This window comes from Lipophrys pholis, assembly GCF_963383615.2.
Source record: "Lipophrys pholis genome assembly, chromosome: 6".
In the NCBI taxonomy this organism is placed as follows: Eukaryota; Metazoa; Chordata; class Actinopteri; order Blenniiformes; family Blenniidae; genus Lipophrys; species Lipophrys pholis.
The window spans coordinates 26988720-27009298 of record NC_137629.1 but is presented as its reverse complement, the minus strand read 5'-3'; the positions used below and the strand labels follow the sequence as shown (position 1 = coordinate 27009298).

The 20579-nt window shown below is 41.0% G+C and overlaps 1 protein-coding gene across 1 annotated transcript in view; it reads right to left on the bottom strand.

Annotated features, from left to right (window-relative positions):
• Positions 1–803: 803 nt before the first annotated feature.
• The window catches only part of ahnak (AHNAK nucleoprotein), a 32023-nt gene continuing 12247 nt past the window's right edge, over positions 804–20579 (bottom strand). Inside the window, exon 6 of the mRNA XM_080465543.1 lies at positions 804–20089. Within this exon, the coding sequence (XP_080321669.1) occupies positions 1760–20089 (18330 nt within the window). The 3' untranslated portion in view covers positions 804–1759. The remainder of the gene's footprint in view (positions 20090–20579) is intronic.

Sequence of the window (20579 nt, the reverse complement as noted above, 5' to 3'; positions counted from 1 at the left end):
AAGTGCAATCAGATCAAATAACTATATAAATCTCAACATATATATATATAGAGAGAGAGAGAGAGAGAGAGAGAGAGAGAGAGAGAGAGAGAGAGAGAGAGAGAGAGAGAGAGAGAGAGAGAGAGAGAGAGAGAGAGAGATCTGCATTACAGTACAAAGTCTTTATACCACTTGGCTGCTTCATGACCATCTATGTTATTCTAAACAGCACCAAAACTATAGACACTTTAGAGAAACACTTTCAAATCAAGCAATCACATACATTTTATTTTCTTCTACTACAGGATGGTGAAGATGGTTTCATAAATGCAATACTGGGCATTTGACGTCATCGATTACATTGATGTATCTAGGACTAGACTGTCTTTTGCATAATAACAGCGTCACCACTAAGCCGTAACCAGTGTTGTACAAGCAGTAATTTCTATTTACTTCTCTCAAAGAATAAGAAAAAACATTGTACTAGTAATTAAATTTTTTTAAGTATTTTACTTTTTTCCCCAATTTTCTTTCCAACAGTTGTGAATGTCTATACAGTATTGCATTATGTATAACTGTACGGCATATATGATATAGTTTTGTTTTCAGATATTTCCAGTGACATTATTTATGTGCATTGGGAATATGTATATGTAGCCTACACTACCTTGAATGTGGTCAGTAAGTCTAGCTTCAGTGTCTTGCCAGTTGTCAGCAACCTCTTACTATTAGAAATGTATGTCACAGGTACAATTATAAAAGTGAAATAGGAAATGATGAAATCCTGTAAATATAGTCTTGGTGCATTGATTCAAGAAGCAATATAATTTGTATGAATCTTTTATTTAGTTTTGTTGCAGAATGCACAGAAAATAATTGACCGAAAGACTCATGTGGTCATTACAGATCATATTATGTAACTGTATTAACACACTTTGTTTACAAAAATGACATCGAAGGGACTGCTTATTTGTATTTTCTAAAGTAATCATAACATGTGAATACAATAAAAGTGACAAAATGAAACAAAATACAGAAAATGTTTAGTTGTGAAAACAACACATGTTTAGGAGGCAGAAGCTGTTGAAAATAAACAAAATATGTATTGTGGTAAATGACAGTGATCCTAAGCAAGAAAAAAAAAAAACTCAACGAAAATAAAACACAATGACAGCATTTAAGAGAGTTTTCAAACAGTGATTGTCTTTGCAATTATGGTATATACATCATCACTCTTCTGAATGTGTTGAAAGTGACCACCTCTATTTTGCGTAAATATCTTTCAGCACTGTTTATATATTATCAAAGCTCGAAAACAGAAATTCATATATTTAAAACTGGTTACTGTTTATATGTGTGTGTCTGGCTGTATAAACATTTTCTTTCTACATGACTATTGTAAGTATCTGTTCTCTGCAATAGACCCCTGGATACAAATATACCATACCATTTTATCAAGAACATCCATCTAATACAATAAAACAGAACACAAAAACAAAACCTTAAAAAAGCTCTTGCTGATTTTTTTGTGAGATTGCAGTTGTTTAATAAATCTGGTCTATATACAAAAACAATATTTATTATTATGATACAAATTTATCTTATTTACATTTTTAAGGGATTTTAAACAATCTCATGCATCTATGCCTAATAAATGGAAAATGCTCAATAGTCAAAAACACTGAGATGACTGTGCATGTGCCCTAAAGAGTCAGCATGTGAAAAAAATGTATGTTACAAATATGTGTTTAGGTGTGGAAGGTGTACTGTTCAATTTGCCTCACTGTTTTGGTGAAACAGATAGCTCCAATCTTGGGAACCTGAAACCACTCCTTGAACCACTGTCACTGCTGGATGATGAAGACAATCTGCTCTTTTTAGAATGTAGAGAAACATCTGCACTCCCCTCTACCCCTACTTGACTGTCATCTCCAAGTGTCACTTCATATGAGCCCTTTGACTTTGAACCAAAGCCTCCAAACGTGCCAAACTTCAACTTGCCTTTCTTTCCTTTTTCTCCATCCAGGTCTAATGGAATGTCCCCACTTTCTGCTTCTAAGTGAGCTGAAGGTGAACCAACTGAAAGTGCTCCCTCATCACTCAGAGAAGAGGACCGATGTCTTGATTTCTTGAATAGATCCAGTGAACCTGACTTGCCTTTAGATGACACACTGAGTCCAGGACCACCAGTCTTTCCACTTGCACTTAATTCTCCAGAAAGGTCACCTGCACTACTGCCTTTTGCTTTTGATTTACCAAACAGTTTTGGCATTTTTACCTTTACTTTGCTTTCACTATGCTTTACCTCTGCAGTTGGCCCCTCAATACTTGGTGAACTGATGTCACAACTACCGGATGGACGCAGTATGTTCGCACTTCCACTGGCTCCAAATTCCGACTCAACTTCTTGGTCTTTGGCTTGAGGCAAAACAATACCGAATTTTGGTATCTTGAGTTTTGGAAATGTCACTGTACCTTCAGGGAATTGAAGGCCTCCAATTCCACGTCTAGTTCCACCTGAAACTCCTGCATTCATTTCTGCACCCCGCTTTGAACTTGAAAATTTCATTTCAGGTGTCTTCACTTTTAGACCTGGAGCTCCCATTCCAACATTTGCAGAACCATCAAAACCAGTATTTAAGCTGGCAGATGGCAAATCTCTATCAGAAGTTTTTAATGTCCCAGATGGAGATTTGGGTGATTTGATATCGAGTTCCACATCTGGGAAATGAAGCTTGCCAAAACGCTGCTTTTTAACCTTTGTTCCTTTGACATGAATGCTGGGTGCATCGAAATCCATATCTATTGGTGGTATGTCTATGTCAGCACCAGGCTTCTTTGCTTTTGCTTTTACTTTAGGAAGTTTAAATTTACCCTTCTTCCCTTTTACATTGATGTCAATATCAGGAGCATCAAGACTTGCCTCAGTGTCTGGAAAGCTAACTTCAGTTTTGGAACCTTTGGCGCCTGTACTGAAAGTGGGTGTTTTAACAGTGAATTTCGGCCCCTCCACTTCTGGCTGTTTCATTTCAAATTTAGGACCTTTGAACTTCGGAAATTTAACACCAGTCTTTTCAGAGTCAATACTAATACTAGCATTTGCACCATGACTATCTCCTTCCATTTGAGGTAAGGATGCATCAAATTTCCCTTTGGTTTTGGGGCCTTTTAGGTTGATATCGATATCAGGTGTTTTAAAATCAATATTAGGCTTAGGAAGACTGACGTCAATGCCTGTTCCATGAACTTTGGGAGTTGTGATGTTCAGTGATGGCATTTTTATGTTAGGTGAGTCAATTCCAACCTTGGACCCCTCACCACTGAACTGAGGGCCTTTTAGGTCAACTTCAGGCAGTTTTACATCTACTTCTGGAAGTGACATGCCACTTTGCCCTTCAATTGTTGGACCTGTCATTCCAAATGATGGCATGTTGAAGGATGGCATTTTAAAACCGGGCATTTTGAAACCTCCTTTGGTACCCTCAATGTCAAAATCTGGACCTTCAATGTCAACCTCTGGAGCTTTGATACCTCCTTTGATTTTTGGAAGTGACATATCTACATCACCCTCCACTTTTGGACCTTTAAGGTTGATGTCAAAGTCGGGTAACTTTGGTCCCGTGATTGTAGGCATCTTGAATTTGGACCCTTTGATTTTAGCATCAGGACCTTCAATGTCAATCTCTGGTGTTTTGATGTCAATGCGAGGGGCTTTCATGTCGATGTTTTCTTTGGGAAGATTTATGTCAACATCTGGTGCTTCAACTTTTGGGCCTTTAAATCCAAATGATGGCATGTTGATACTGGGCATTTCAAATCCACCTTTTGGACCTTTAACATCGATGTTTGGACCCTTAAAATCAACATCCAATCCTTTCATGTCACCCTCTATCTTTGGCACAGATACATCCACATCACCTTTGAGTTTAGGGCCCTTCAAATTGAAATCCACATCTGGCATTGAGATTTTTGGTCCTGAGATGTTAGGCATGCTGAATTTTGGTCCTTTGAATTTACCACTAGGACTTTTAAGGTCAATCTCTGGACCCTCGATGTCTAATTCAGGGGCCTTTATGTCAATGTCAGCTTCTGGGAGTCCAATGTCAACATCTGGGCCTTTAACACTTGGACCTTTCATTCCAAATGATGGCATTTTAAACTTTGGCATTTTGAATCCTCCTTTGCCACCCTCAATGTCAATGTCTGGGCCTTCAATGTCAACCTCTGGAGCTTTGATATCACCTTTAATCTTTGGAAGTGAGACATCTAAGTCACCCTCCACTTTTGGACCTTTTAGGTTGATGTCAAAGTCTGGTAACTTTGGTCCTGTGATCGTAGGCATCTTAAATTTGGGTCCTTTGATTTTTGCATCAGGTCCTTCAATGTCAATCTCTGGTTTTTTGATGTCAATGCTCGGTGCTTTCATGTCAATGCTGGGTTTGGGGAGGTTTATGTCAACATCTGGCGCTTCACCTTTTGGACCTTTAAATCCAAATGATGGCACGTTGATACTGGGCATTTCAAATCCACCTTTTGGACCTTTCACATCAAACTTTGGAGCCTTAATGTCAACATCCATTCCTTTCAAATCGCCCTCTATCTTTGGTACCGACACATCCACATCACCTTTGAGTTTGGGGCCCTTCAAATTGAAATCCACATCCGGCATTGAGATATTTGGTCCTGAGATGTTTGGCATGTGGAACTTGGGTCCTTTGAGTTTACCACTAGGACTTTTGATATCAACATCTGGACCCTCAATGTTTAATTCGGGGGCCTTTATGTTAATGTCAGCTTCTGGAAGGCCAATGTCAACATCTGGGCCTTTAACACTTGGGCCTTTCATCCCAAATGATGGCATTTTAAACTTTGGCATTTTTAACCCTCCTTTGGTCCCCTCAAAATCAATGTCTGGACCTTCAAAGTCAACATCTGGACCCTCAATGTCTAATCCAGGGGCATTTATGTCAATGTCAGCTTCTGGGAGTCCAACGTCAACATCTGGGCCTTTAACACTTGGGCCTTTCATCCCAAATGAAGGCATTTTAAACTTTGGCATTTTGAAACCTCCTTTGCCACCCTCAATGTCAATATCTGGACCTTCAATGTCAACCTCTGGAGCTTTAATACCTCCTTTCATTTTTGGAAGTGACACATCCAAGTCACCCTCCACTTTTGGACCTTTCAGGTTGATGTCAAAGTCTGGTAACTTTGGTCCTGTGATTGTAGGCATCTTAAATTTGGGTCCTTTGATTTTTGCATCAGGGCCTTCAATGTCAATCTCTGGTTTTTTGATGTCAATGCTCGGTGCTTTCATGTCGATGTTTCCTTTGGGGAGGTTTATGTCAACATCTGGCGCTTCAACTTTTGGACCTTTAAATCCAAATGATGGCATGTTGATACTGGGCATTTCAAATCCACCTTTTGGACCTTTCACATCAAACTTTGGAGCCTTAATGTCAACGTCCAATCCTTTCATGTCGCCCTCTATCTTTGGTACAGATACGTCCACATCACCTTTGAGTTTGGGGCCCTTCAAATTGAAATCCACATCTGGCATTGAGATATTTGGTCCCGAGATGTTTGGCATGTGGAACTTGGGTCCTTTGAATTTACCACTAGGACTTTTAATGTCAACATCTGGACCCTCAATGTCTAATCCAGGGGCCTTTATGTCAATGTCAGCTTCTGGGAGTCCAACGTCAACATCTGGGCCTTTAACACTTGGGCCTTTCATCCCAAATGAAGGCATTTTAAACTTTGGCATTTTGAAACCTCCTTTGCCACCCTCAATGTCAATATCTGGACCTTCAATATCAACCTCTGGAGCTTTAATACCTCCTTTCATTTTTGGAAGTGACACATCTAAGTCACCCTCCACTTTTGGACCTTTCAGGTTGATGTCAAAGTCTGGTAACTTCGGTCCTGTGATTGTAGGCATCTTAAATTTGGGTCCTTTGATTTTTGCATCAGGGCCTTCAATGTCAATCTCTGGTTTTTTGATGTCAATGCTCGGTGCTTTGATGTCGATGTTTCCTTTGGGGAGGTTTATGTCAACATCTGGCGCTTCAACTTTTGGACCTTTAAATCCAAATGATGGCATGTTGATACTGGGCATTTCAAATCCACCTTTTGGACCTTTCACATCAAACTTTGGAGCCTTAATGTCAACATCCATTCCTTTCAAATCGCCCTCTATCTTTGGTACCGACACATCCACATCACCTTTGAGTTTGGGGCCCTTCAAATTGAAATCCACATCCGGCATTGAGATATTTGGTCCTGAGATGTTTGGCATGTGGAACTTGGGTCCTTTGAATTTACCACTAGGACTTTTAATGTCAACATCTGGACCCTCAATGTCTAATCCAGGGGCCTTTATGTCAATGTCAGCTTCTGGGAGTCCAATGTCAACATCTGGGCCTTTAACACTTGGGCCTTTCATCCCAAATGAAGGCATTTTAAACTTTGGCATTTTGAAACCTCCTTTGCCACCCTCAATGTCAATATCTGGACCTTCAATATCAACCTCTGGAGCTTTAATACCTCCTTTCATTTTTGGAAGTGACACATCCAAGTCACCCTCCACTTTTGGACCTTTCAGGTTGATGTCAAAGTCTGGTAACTTTGGTCCTGTGATTGTAGGCATCTTAAATTTGGGTCCTTTGATTTTTGCATCAGGGCCTTCAATGTCAATCTCTGGTTTTTTGATGTCAATGCTCGGTGCTTTCATGTCGATGTTTCCTTTGGGGAGGTTTATGTCAACATCTGGCGCTTCAACTTTTGGACCTTTAAATCCAAATGATGGCATGTTGATACTGGGCATTTCAAATCCACCTTTTGGACCTTTCACATCAAACTTTGGAGCCTTAATGTCAACATCCATTCCTTTCAAATCGCCCTCTATCTTTGGTACCGACACATCCACATCACCTTTGAGTTTGGGGCCCTTCAAATTGAAATCCACATCCGGCATTGAGATATTTGGTCCTGAGATGTTTGGCATGTGGAACTTGGGTCCTTTGAATTTACCACTAGGACTTTTAATGTCAACATCTGGACCCTCAATGTCTAATCCAGGGGCATTTATGTCAATGTCAGCTTCTGGGAGTCCAATGTTAACATCTGGGCCTTTAACACTTGGGCCTTTCATCCCAAATGAAGGCATTTTAAACTTTGGCATTTTGAAACCTCCTTTGCCACCCTCAATGTCAATATCTGGACCTTCAATGTCAACCTCTGGAGCTTTGATATCACCTTTAATCTTTGGAAGTGAGACATCTAAGTCACCCTCCACTTTTGGACCTTTTAGGTTGATGTCAAAGTCTGGTAACTTCGGTCCTGTGATCGTAGGCATCTTAAATTTGGGTCCTTTGATTTTTGCATCAGGGCCTTCAATGTCAATCTCTGGTTTTTTGATGTCAATGCTCGGTGCTTTCATGTCGATGTTTCCTTTGGGGAGGTTTATGTCAACATCTGGTGCTTCAACTTTTGGGCCTTTGAATCCAAATGATGGCATGTTGATACTGGGCATTTCAAATCCACCTTTTGGACCTTTCACATCAAACTTTGGAGCCTTAATGTCAACATCCATTCCTTTCAAATCGCCCTCTATCTTTGGTATCGACACATCCACATCACCTTTGAGTTTGGGGCCCTTCAAATTGAAATCCACATCCGGCATTGAGATATTTGGTCCTGAGATGTTTGGCATGTGGAACTTGGGTCCTTTGAATTTACCACTAGGACTTTTAATGTCAACCTCTGGACCCTCAATGTCTAATCCAGGGGCCTTTATATCAATGTCAGCTTCTGGGAGTCCAATGTCAACATCTGGGCCTTTAACACTTGGGCCTTTCATCCCAAATGAAGGCATTTTGAACTTTGGCATTTTGAAACCTCCTTTGCCACCCTCAATGTCAATATCTGGACCTTCAATGTCAACCTCTGGAGCTTTGATATCACCTTTAATCTTTGGAAGTGAGACATCTAAGTCACCCTCCACTTTTGGACCTTTCAGGTTGATGTCAAAGTCTGGTAACTTCGGTCCTGTGATCGTAGGCATCTTAAATTTGGGTCCTTTGATTTTTGCATCAGGGCCTTCAATGTCAATCTCTGGTTTTTTGATGTCAATGCTCGGTGCTTTCATGTCGATGTTTCCTTTGGGGAGGTTTATGTCAACATCTGGCGCTTCAACTTTTGGACCTTTAAATCCAAATGATGGCATGTTGATACTGGGCATTTCAAATCCACCTTTTGGACCTTTCACATCAAACTTTGGAGCCTTAATGTCAACATCCATTCCTTTCAAATCGCCCTCTATCTTTGGTACCGACACATCCACATCACCTTTGAGTTTGGGGCCCTTCAAATTGAAATCCACATCCGGCATTGAGATATTTGGTCCCGAGATGTTTGGCATGTGGAACTTGGGTCCTTTGAATTTACCACTAGGACTTTTAATGTCAACATCTGGACCCTCAATGTCTAATCCAGGGGCATTTATGTCAATGTCAGCTTCAGGGAGTCCAATGTCAACATCTGGGCCTTTAACACTTGGGCCTTTCATCCCAAATGAAGGCATTTTAAACTTTGGCATTTTGAAACCTCCTTTGCCACCCTCAATGTCAATATCTGGACCTTCAATGTCAACCTCTGGAGCTTTGATATCACCTTTAATCTTTGGAAGTGAGACATCTAAGTCACCCTCCACTTTTGGACCTTTTAGGTTGATGTCAAAGTCTGGTAACTTCGGTCCTGTGATCGTAGGCATCTTAAATTTGGGTCCTTTGATTTTTGCATCAGGGCCTTCAATGTCAATCTCTGGTTTTTTGATGTCAATGCTCGGTGCTTTCATGTCGATGTTTCCTTTGGGGAGGTTTATGTCAACATCTGGCGCTTCAACTTTTGGACCTTTAAATCCAAATGATGGCATGTTGATACTGGGCATTTCAAATCCCCCTTTTGGACCTTTCACATCAAACTTTGGAGCCTTAATGTCAACATCCATTCCTTTCAAATCGCCCTCTATCTTTGGTACCGACACATCCACATCACCTTTGAGTTTGGGGCCCTTCAAATTGAAATCCACATCCGGCATTGAGATATTTGGTCCTGAGATGTTTGGCATGTGGAACTTGGGTCCTTTGAATTTACCACTAGGACTTTTAATGTCAACATCTGGACCCTCAATGTCTAATCCAGGGGCATTTATGTCAATGTCAGCTTCTGGGAGTCCAATGTCAACATCTGGGCCTTTAACACTTGGGCCTTTCATCCCAAATGAAGGCATTTTAAACTTTGGCATTTTGAAACCTCCTTTGCCACCCTCAATGTCAATATCTGGACCTTCAATGTCAACCTCTGGAGCTTTGATATCACCTTTAATCTTTGGAAGTGAGACATCTAAGTCACCCTCCACTTTTGGACCTTTTAGGTTGATGTCAAAGTCTGGTAACTTCGGTCCTGTGATCGTAGGCATCTTAAATTTGGGTCCTTTGATTTTTGCATCAGGGCCTTCAATGTCAATCTCTGGTTTTTTGATGTCAATGCTCGGTGCTTTGATGTCGATGTTTCCTTTGGGGAGGTTTATGTCAACATCTGGCGCTTCAACTTTTGGACCTTTAAATCCAAATGATGGCATGTTGATACTGGGCATTTCAAATCCACCTTTTGGACCTTTCACATCAAACTTTGGAGCCTTAATGTCAACATCCATTCCTTTCAAATCGCCCTCTATCTTTGGTACCGACACATCCACATCACCTTTGAGTTTGGGGCCCTTCAAATTGAAATCCACATCCGGCATTGAGATATTTGGTCCCGAGATGTTTGGCATGTGGAACTTGGGTCCTTTGAATTTACCACTAGGACTTTTAATGTCAACATCTGGACCCTCAATGTCTAATCCAGGGGCATTTATGTCAATGTCAGCTTCTGGGAGTCCAATGTCAACATCTGGGCCTTTAACACTTGGGCCTTTCATCCCAAATGAAGGCATTTTAAACTTTGGCATTTTGAAACCTCCTTTGCCACCCTCAATGTCAATATCTGGACCTTCAATGTCAACCTCTGGAGCTTTGATATCACCTTTAATCTTTGGAAGTGAGACATCTAAGTCACCCTCCACTTTTGGACCTTTTAGGTTGATGTCAAAGTCTGGTAACTTCGGTCCTGTGATCGTAGGCATCTTAAATTTGGGTCCTTTGATTTTTGCATCAGGGCCTTCAATGTCAATCTCTGGTTTTTTGATGTCAATGCTCGGTGCTTTCATGTCGATGTTTCCTTTGGGAAGGTTTATGTCAACATCTGGCGCTTCAACTTTTGGACCTTTAAATCCAAATGATGGCATGTTGATACTGGGCATTTCAAATCCACCTTTTGGACCTTTCACATCAAACTTTGGAGCCTTAATGTCAACATCCATTCCTTTCAAATCGCCCTCTATCTTTGGTACCGACACATCCACATCACCTTTGAGTTTGGGGCCCTTCAAATTGAAATCCACATCCGGCATTGAGATGTTTGGTCCTGAGATGTTTGGCATGTGGAACTTGGGTCCTTTGAATTTACCACTAGGACTTTTAATGTCAACATCTGGACCCTCAATGTCTAATCCAGGGGCATTTATGTCAATGTCAGCTTCTGGGAGTTCAATGTCAACATCTGGGCCTTTAACACTTGGGCCTTTCATCCCAAATGAAGGCATTTTAAACTTTGGCATTTTGAAACCTCCTTTGCCACCCTCAATGTCAATATCTGGACCTTCAATGTCAACCTCTGGAGCTTTGATATCACCTTTAATCTTTGGAAGTGAGACATCTAAGTCACCCTCCACTTTTGGACCTTTTAGGTTGATGTCAAAGTCTGGTAACTTCGGTCCTGTGATCGTAGGCATCCTAAATTTGGGTCCTTTGATTTTTGCATCAGGGCCTTCAATGTCAATCTCTGGTTTTTTGATGTCAATGCTCGGTGCTTTCATGTCGATGTTTCCTTTGGGGAGGTTTATGTCAACATCTGGCGCTTCAACTTTTGGACCTTTAAATCCAAATGATGGCATGTTGATACTGGGCATTTCAAATCCACCTTTTGGACCTTTGACATCAAACTTTGGAGCCTTAATGTCAACATCCATTCCTTTCAAATCGCCCTCTATCTTTGGTACCGACACATCCACATCACCTTTGAGTTTGGGGCCCTTCAAATTGAAATCCACATCCGGCATTGAGATATTTGGTCCCGAGATGTTTGGCATGTGGAACTTGGGTCCTTTGAATTTACCACTAGGACTTTTAATGTCAACATCTGGACCCTCAATGTCTAATCCAGGGGCATTTATGTCAATGTCAGCTTCTGGGAGTCCAATGTCAACATCTGGGCCTTTAACACTTGGGCCTTTCATCCCAAATGAAGGCATTTTAAACTTTGGCATTTTGAAACCTCCTTTGCCACCCTCAATGTCAATATCTGGACCTTCAATGTCAACCTCTGGAGCTTTGATATCACCTTTAATCTTTGGAAGTGAGACATCTAAGTCACCCTCCACTTTTGGACCTTTTAGGTTGATGTCAAAGTCTGGTAACTTCGGTCCTGTGATCGTAGGCATCTTAAATTTGGGTCCTTTGATTTTTGCATCAGGGCCTTCAATGTCAATCTCTGGTTTTTTGATGTCAATGCTCGGTGCTTTGATGTCGATATTTCCTTTGGGGAGGTTTATGTCAACATCTGGCGCTTCAACTTTTGGACCTTTAAATCCAAATGATGGCATGTTGATACTGGGCATTTCAAATCCACCTTTTGGACCTTTGACATCAAACTTTGGAGCCTTAATGTCAACATCCATTCCTTTCAAATCGCCCTCTATCTTTGGTACCGACACATCCACATCACCTTTGAGTTTGGGGCCCTTCAAATTGAAATCCACATCCGGCATTGAGATATTTGGTCCTGAGATGTTTGGCATGTGGAACTTGGGTCCTTTGAATTTACCACTAGGACTTTTAATGTCAACATCTGGACCCTCAATGTCTAATCCAGGGGCATTTATGTCAATGTCAGCTTCTGGGAGTCCAATGTCAACATCTGGGCCTTTAACACTTGGGCCTTTCATCCCAAATGAAGGCATTTTAAACTTTGGCATTTTGAAACCTCCTTTGCCACCCTCAATGTCAATATCTGGACCTTCAATGTCAACCTCTGGAGCTTTGATATCACCTTTAATCTTTGGAAGTGAGACATCTAAGTCACCCTCCACTTTTGGACCTTTTAGGTTGATGTCAAAGTCTGGTAACTTCGGTCCTGTGATCGTAGGCATCTTAAATTTGGGTCCTTTGATTTTTGCATCAGGGCCTTCAATGTCAATCTCTGGTTTTTTGATGTCAATGCTCGGTGCTTTGATGTCGATGTTTCCTTTGGGGAGGTTTATGTCAACATCTGGCGCTTCAACTTTTGGACCTTTAAATCCAAATGATGGCATGTTGATACTGGGCATTTCAAATCCACCTTTTGGACCTTTAACATCAAACTTTGGAGCCTTAATGTCAACATCCATTCCTTTCAAATCGCCCTCTATCTTTGGTACCGACACATCCACATCACCTTTGAGTTTGGGGCCCTTCAAATTGAAATCCACATCCGGCATTGAGATATTTGGTCCTGAGATGTTTGGCATGTGGAACTTGGGTCCTTTGAATTTACCACTAGGACTTTTAATGTCAACATCTGGACCCTCAATGTCTAATCCAGGGGCATTTATGTCAATGTCAGCTTCTGGGAGTCCAATGTCAAGACTTGGCCCTTGAATTGTCGGACCAGTAATTCCAAATGAAGGAATTTTCAATTTTGGCATTTTGAATCCTCCTTGTGAACCCTCAATATCCAAGTCTGCTCCTTCAATGTTCACCTCTGGAGCTTTAATACCTCCTTTCATTTTTGGAAGTGACACATCTACATCACCCTCAATCTTTGGACCTTTTAACTCAACGTCAAAGTTAGGCAGCTTCGGTCCTTTAACAGCAGGCATCTTGATTTTGGGTCCTTTCAGTTTTGCATCAGGGCCTTCAATGTCAATTTCTGGCGTTTTAATGTCAACATCAGGTAGTTTTATATCCCCTTTAATCTTTGGTGCTGACATGTCAACATCACCTTTGAGCTTGGGACTTTTTACATTCAAATCCACATTTGGCATTGAGAACTTAGGTCCCGACATTTTTGGCTTGTTAAATTTCGGCCCCTTTATCTTCCCACTAGGACCTTCAATTTCTGGTCCTTCAATGTTCACTTCTGGTGTTTTAATGTCAATATCAGATTTTGGAAGATTGATATCAACATCTGGCACATCCATCTTTGAACCTTTGAAACCAAATTTTGGCATCTTAAATTTGGATCCTTTAATTTTAGGACCACTGAGTCCAACATCAAGGTTAAGGCCCTCAGAGCTACCAGTCTTTCCTTTAATGCTGATGTCCCCTTGAACCATTTTGACATCAGTTTCTGGGCCTTTTATCTTGGGACTTTTGAATCCAAACTTTGGCATTTTGAATTTTCCTTTCTTTGACCCAATTTCAGGAGCACCTATTGTCACATCTGGTCCCTCAAGATCAGCTTTTGGTAAGTGAACATCCCCTTTGAAATCACCTTTTACTTTTGGCCCTTTCATATTGATGTCAACATCTGGTAAGGATATTTTAGGTCCAGATAGTGTTGGAAACTTAATGTTTGGCCCACTCATTTTCCCTTCTGGTATCTTTACATCAAGGCTGGGACCTTCAATGTCAACCTCTGGTGCTTGGATTTCACCTTTAATCTTTGGAAGTGAGACATCTACATCACCTTCCACTTTTGGACCTTTTAGATTTATGCCAAACTCGGGCATCTTTGGTCCTGTGATTGTTGGCATCTTAAATTTGGGTCCTTTGATTTTTGCATCAGGGCCTTCAATGTCAATCTCTGGTTTTTTGATGTCAATGCTAGGTGCTTTCACATCAATGTTTCCTTTGGGGATGTTTATGTCAACATCTGGCGCTTCAACTTTTGGACCTTTGATTCCAAAGGATGGCATGTTGATACTGGGCATTTCAAATCCACCTTTTGGACCTTTAACGTCAATCTTTGGAGCCTTGATGTCAACATCCATTCCTTTCATGTCACCCTCTAGCTTTGGTACAGATACATCCACATCACCTTTGAGTTTGGGGCCCTTCAAATTGAAATCCACATCTGGCATTGAGAGCTTTGGTCCTGAGATGTTTGGCATGTGGAATTTTGGTCCTTTGAATTTACCACTAGGACTTTTAATGTCAACATCTGGACCCTCAATGTCTAATCCAGGGGCATTTATGTCAATGTCAGCTTCTGGGAGTCCAATGTCAACATCTGGGCCTTTAACACTTGGGCCTTTAATCCCAAATGATGGCATTTTAATCTTTGGCATTCTAATGCCTCCTTTGGTACCCTCAATGTCAATATCTGGACCTTCAATGTCAATGTCTGGAGCTTTGATACCACCTTTAATCTTTGGTAGTGAGACATCGAAGTCACCCTCCACTTTTGGACCTTTTAGGTTGATGTCAAAATCTGGTAACTTTGGTCCTGTGATTGATGGCATCTTAAATTTGGGTCCTTTGATTTTTGCATCAGGGCCTTCAATGTCAATCTCTGGTTTTTTTATGTCAATGCTCGGTGCTTTCACATCAATGTTTGCTTTGGGGACGTTTATGTCAACATCTGGTGCTTCAACTTTTGGACCTTTGATTCCAAAGGATGGCATGTTGATACTGGGCATTTCAAATCCACCTTTTGGACCTTTCACATCAAACTTTGGAGCCTTAATGTCAACATCCATTCCTTTCAAATCGCCCTCTATCTTTGGTACCGACACATCCACATCACCTTTGAGTTTGGGGCCCTTCAAATTGAAATCCACATCCGGCATTGAGATATTTGGTCCTGAGATGTTTGGCATGTGGAACTTGGGTCCTTTGAATTTACCACTAGGACTTTTAATGTCAACATCTGGACCCTCGATGTCTAATCCAGGGGCCTTTATGTCAATGTCAGCTTCTGGGAGTCCAATGTCAACATCTGGGCCTTTAACACTTGGGCCTTTCATCCCAAATGATGGCATTTTAATCTTGGGCATTTTGAATCCTCCTTTGGTCCCCTCAATGTCAATATCTGGACCTTCAATGTCAACCTCTGGAGCTTTGATGTCACCTTTAATCTTTGGAAGTGAGACATCTAAGTCACCTTCCACTTTTGGACCTTTCAGGTTGATGTCAAAGTCTGGTAACTTCGGTCCTGTGATTGTTGGCATCTTAAATTTGGGTCCTTTGATTTTTGCATCAGGGCCTTCAATGTCAATCTCTGGTTTTTTGATGTCAATGCTAGGTGCTTTCACATCAATGCTTGCTTTGGGAAGATTTATGTCAATATCTGGTGTTTCAACTTTTGGGCCTTTAAATCCAAATGATGGCATGTTGATACTGGGCATTTCAAATCCACCTTTTGGACCTTTCACATCAAACTTTGGAGCCTTAATGTCAACATCCATTCCTTTCAAATCGCCCTCTATCTTTGGTACCGACACATCCACATCACCTTTGAGTTTGGGGCCCTTCAAATTGAAATCCACATCCGGCATTGAGATATTTGGTCCTGAGATGTTTGGCATGTGGAACTTGGGTCCTTTGAATTTACCACCCGGACTTTTAATGTCAACCTCTGGACCCTCAATGTCTAATTCGGGGGCCTTCATGTCAATGTCAGCTTCTGGGAGTTCAATGTCAACGTCTGAGCCTTTAACACTTGGGCCTTTCATCCCAAATGATGGCATTTTAATCTTGGGCATTTTGAAACCTCCTTTGCCACCCTCAATGTCAATATCTGGACCTTCAATGTCAACCTCTGGAGCTTTGATGTCACCTTTAATCTTTGGAAGTGAGACATCTAAGTCACCCTCCACTTTTGGACCTTTTAGGTTGATGTCAAAGTCTGGTAACTTTGGTCCTGTGATTGTAGGCATCTTAAATTTAGGTCCTTTGATTTTTGCATCAGGGCCTTCAATGTCAATCTCTGGTTTTTTGATGTCAATGCTAGGTGCTTTCACATCAATGTTTCCTTTGGGAAGGTTTATGTCAAAATCTGGTGCTTCAACTTTTGGACCTTTAAATCCAAATGATGGCATGTTGATACTGGGCATTTCAAATCCACCTTTTGGACCTTTAACATCAATCTTTGGAGCCTTGATATCCACATCTGACCCTTTCATTTCACCTTCTATCTTTGGTACAGATACATCCACATCACCTTTTGGGCCCTTCATCCCAAATGATGGCATTTTAATCTTGGGCATTTTGAATCCTCCTTTGCCACCCTCAATGTCAATATCTGGACCTTCAATGTCAACCTCTGGAGCTTTGATATCACCTTTAATCTTTGGAAGTGAGACATCTAAGTCACCCTCCACTTTTGGACCTTTTAGGTTGATGTCAAAGTCTGGTAACTTCGGTCCTGTGATTGTAGGCATCTTAAATTTAGGTCCTTTGAGTTTTGCATCAGGGCCTTCAATGTCAATCTCTGGTTTTTTGATGTCAATGCTAGGTGCTTTCACATCAATGTTTCCTTTGGGGAGGTTTATGTCAAAATCTGGTGCTTCAACTTTTGGACCTTTAAATCCAAATGATGGCATGTTGATACTGGGCATTTCAAATCCACCTTTTGGACCTTTAACATCAATCTTTGGAGCCTTGATATCCACATCTGACCCTTTCATTTCACCTTCTATCTTTGGTACAGATACATCCACATCACCTTTTGGGCCCTTCATCCCAAATGATGGCATTTTAATCTTGGGCATTTTGAATCCTCCTTTGCCACCCTCAATGTCAATATCTGGACCTTCAATGTCAACCTCTGGAGCTTTGATATCACCTTTAATCTTTGGAAGTGAGACACCTACATCACCCTCAACTTTTGGACCTTTTAGGTTGATGTCAAAGTCTGGTAACTTTGGTCCTGTTGGCATCTTAAATTTGGGACCTTTGATTTTTGCATCAGGGCCTTCAATGTCAATCTCTGGTTTTTTGATGTCAATGCTAGGTGCTTTCACATCAATGTTTCCTTTGGGAAGGTTTATGTCAATATCTGGTGCTTCAACTTTTGAACCTTTGATTCCAAAGGATGGCATGTTGATACTGGGCATTTCAAATCCACCTTTTGGACCTTTAACATCGATAGTTGGAGCCTTGATATCAACATTCGATCCTTTCATTTCACCTTCCAGCTTTGGTGCAGATACGTCCACATCACCTTTTAGTTTGGGGCCCTTCAAGTCCACGTCTGGCATTGAGATGTTTGGCATGTGGAATTTGGTTGTTTTGATTTTACCACTAGGACCTTTTATGTCAACCTTTGAACCGCCAATGTCTACTTCGGGTGCATTAATATCTATATCAGCCTTGGGAAGGTTGATATCAGCATCTGCTCCTTCAAGGTTTGGTCCAGAAATTCCAAATGATGGTAGTTTCATCTTTGGCATTTTAAATCCTAGTTTGGGACCTTCAACATCTGGTCCTTCAATATTCACGTCAGTGGTCTTTATTTGTCTTTCAATCTTTGGAAGTAAAACATTCACATCTCCCTCAACTTTTGGACCTTTATTTTTAATACCAAATGAAGGTACTTTGATTTTAGGCATTTCCATTTCACCTTTTGAACCTTCAATATTTACTTGTGGACCCTTGATGTCTAATTCAGGTCCCTTTATATCAATGTCAGCTTCCTGTAGTTTAACGCCAACATCTGGGCCTTTAACACTTGGGCCTTTAATCCCAAATGCTGGTATTTTAAACTTTGGCATTTTGAATCCTCCTTTGCCACCCTCAGTGTCAATATCTGGACATTCAATGTCAACTTCAGGAGCTTTGATATCGCCTTCAACATTGGGAAGTGAGACATCTACAGCACCCTTGACTTTTGGACCTTTTAGGTTGATGTCAAACTCAGGCATTTTTGGTTCTTCCATCGTTGGCATCTTAAATTTGGGCCCTTCAAATTTTGCATCAGGGCCCTGAATGCCAACATCTGGTCCCGTAATGTCAGCGCCAGGTGCTTTCACATCAATGTTTACCTTAGGAATGTTTATGTCAACATCTGACCCTTCAACTTTGGACCCTGTGAGGTTGAATGATGGCATTTTTACCTTTGGCATTTTAAATCCTGCTTTAGAACCTTCAATGTCAACACTTGTTCCTCTGTTATCCACCCCTGGAAGTTTTATATCTCCTTCAGTCTTTGGAAGTGAGACATTTCCCTCAACTTCTGCACCTCTTAAATGTGGCAACTTTGGGCCTTTTATTTTTGGCATCTCTATTGTGGGTCCTTTGAGATTTATGTTATGACCTCCCATGCCAATCTCTGCTGCTTTGATATTGATATCAGATGTGTTCACGTCAAATGCGGGTTCAGCAAGATTTACGTCGACACACGGAATTTCAATATTGCTCGCAGGACCCTGAATGTTAACTTCTGATGTTACACCTGTCTCCATTTTTGAACCTTTCAGATTCATGCCAAAACCTGTCATTTTTGGGCCTTTTATTGTTGGCATTTTCATTTTAGATCCTTCGAGTTTCATGTCAGGACCTTCAATGTCAACTTCTGGTCCCTTAGTATCTACATTGGGTGCATTCAGATGAACGTCTCCTTTGGAAAGGTTCATTTCTACCTCTGGACCTTCTACATCTGAGCCTTTAAGACCAAATGATGGCATTTTAAACTTTTGTTTACTGGATCCACCTTTAGCACCATCAATATTAATCTCTGGGCCTTCAATATTAATCTTTGGAGCTTTGATATATCCTTCAATTTTTGAAAGGGCAACATCTCCCTCAACTTTTGGACCTTTTAGTTTGATATCATAATCAGACATCTTTTGTCCTTTGATCTCAATTTGTGGCCCCTTGAGGTTGCCACTCTTTGCTGTTTTAATGTCAATGCCAGGTGCTTTCACATCAATGCTCGACCTTGGAAGCTTTATATCAACATTTGGCACTGTTCCATCATCAGTAGCTTTTCCAGACACTTTTATACTCCCTGTTGTGCTCGGCAGATTGGTATCAACCTCACCTTTCAATTTTGAACCTGAAAGGTTAAGATCCATACCTGTCACTGAAATGTTGCCTGGTGCTGATGTATATCCCGAGGTTACATTACCGAATGTGATTTTTGTCCCTCCTGTCCTGCCACCTTTCAGCTCAGTATCACTATCTGTAGCCTCTCCACTAAGTCGCACAGCTGGAACTTCAGTTTGTCCCGATAACCTTGTCTGTGGATAGGTTATGGTGATGCCAGATCCCTTCACTTTTGACCTGTCAGCTAAACTGGGGTCAATACCACCCACCAGTGTTTTGTCAACAGCTGTAGTTGAAATCTGACAACTTTTTCCAGGTAAAGACACAGTGATTGGCCCTCCATTTTCATCAGTTGAGGTCATCTCAGCACCTCCTGACCCTCCTATTGTAACATACTGACTACCAGTGCTTCTGCCATCCCCTAGTGTCATACTTGTTTCTGAAACCGTACTGCTTCCTTGGCTTCCTTCCTTGCCTCTTGATAACTCAGTAACTTCCTGGCCTTTACTGCCTGTCATTCCAAAGCTAGGAACCTTAAATCTGTATTCTGTACCTCCTTCTCTTCCTTCTTTTACAACTGTTGTGGTTTTAACACCCCCACCGCCCCAACTTGTCTTTGTGGAACTACCTTGTGGCCCAGTGTAAGTTACATTGCTTGACTCAAAAACCCCTTCGTCTCCTCCCACTTTACCTGAAGGGCTGCCTTGTGAGATTCTGATTGAAGGAGAGCCATCTCCAGATTCATACTTCAGCTTCTTGGACTCTGGGCTTGAATACTCGGCTTGCTCACTGATGCCACCTGGCATATCCACTGTGTATGTAGTTATACGGCGGGTTATGGTGGTAATTGTGCTGCCGTCACTGCTCGTGCTGCTGTGTCGTTCCGTGCGAACATCAACTCCTTCTGCAAGGTCTTCAGACTTCAGCCTTGGTTTAATCTTTTTCGTGTATATTCTTTTATAGTCCTCATCATCCCCACTCTGTTGATTTAGAAAAATGTAAAAGAAAAAAAAAGATTACGGTTTGGGTTGATGCAAAGTTAAATAGTTAGTGGACCATGTGTGACAACCAGTATTGTAATAATGACCAATAACATAATACCGTTCACAAATAATTTAAGTTTCTTTCAATGTAATAAAGCCTATAATGTAATAACTTATCAATAGATGAAAAAAATATTTGACATTTCAGATTTTGTGCAGTTTTTTTTTCATCAGAAAAAGATACAGTGGATGAGATGGTTGTTATATTCATTCATTGAAGAAACTCTGCAACGCTCAATCATGATTGTAATTCTTTTTTGCTATTTTATTACATAATTGGCAAGTTATTGCGTTATTGCCTTCATTACATTTATAATGGTCATAATCATGTTATTGACAGTTATTATGTTACGGGCCATCATTAAGGTATTAGTGGGAAAAAAAAGAAATGCAAAAACCAAAAAAATACAATATATCTTTATGAGGG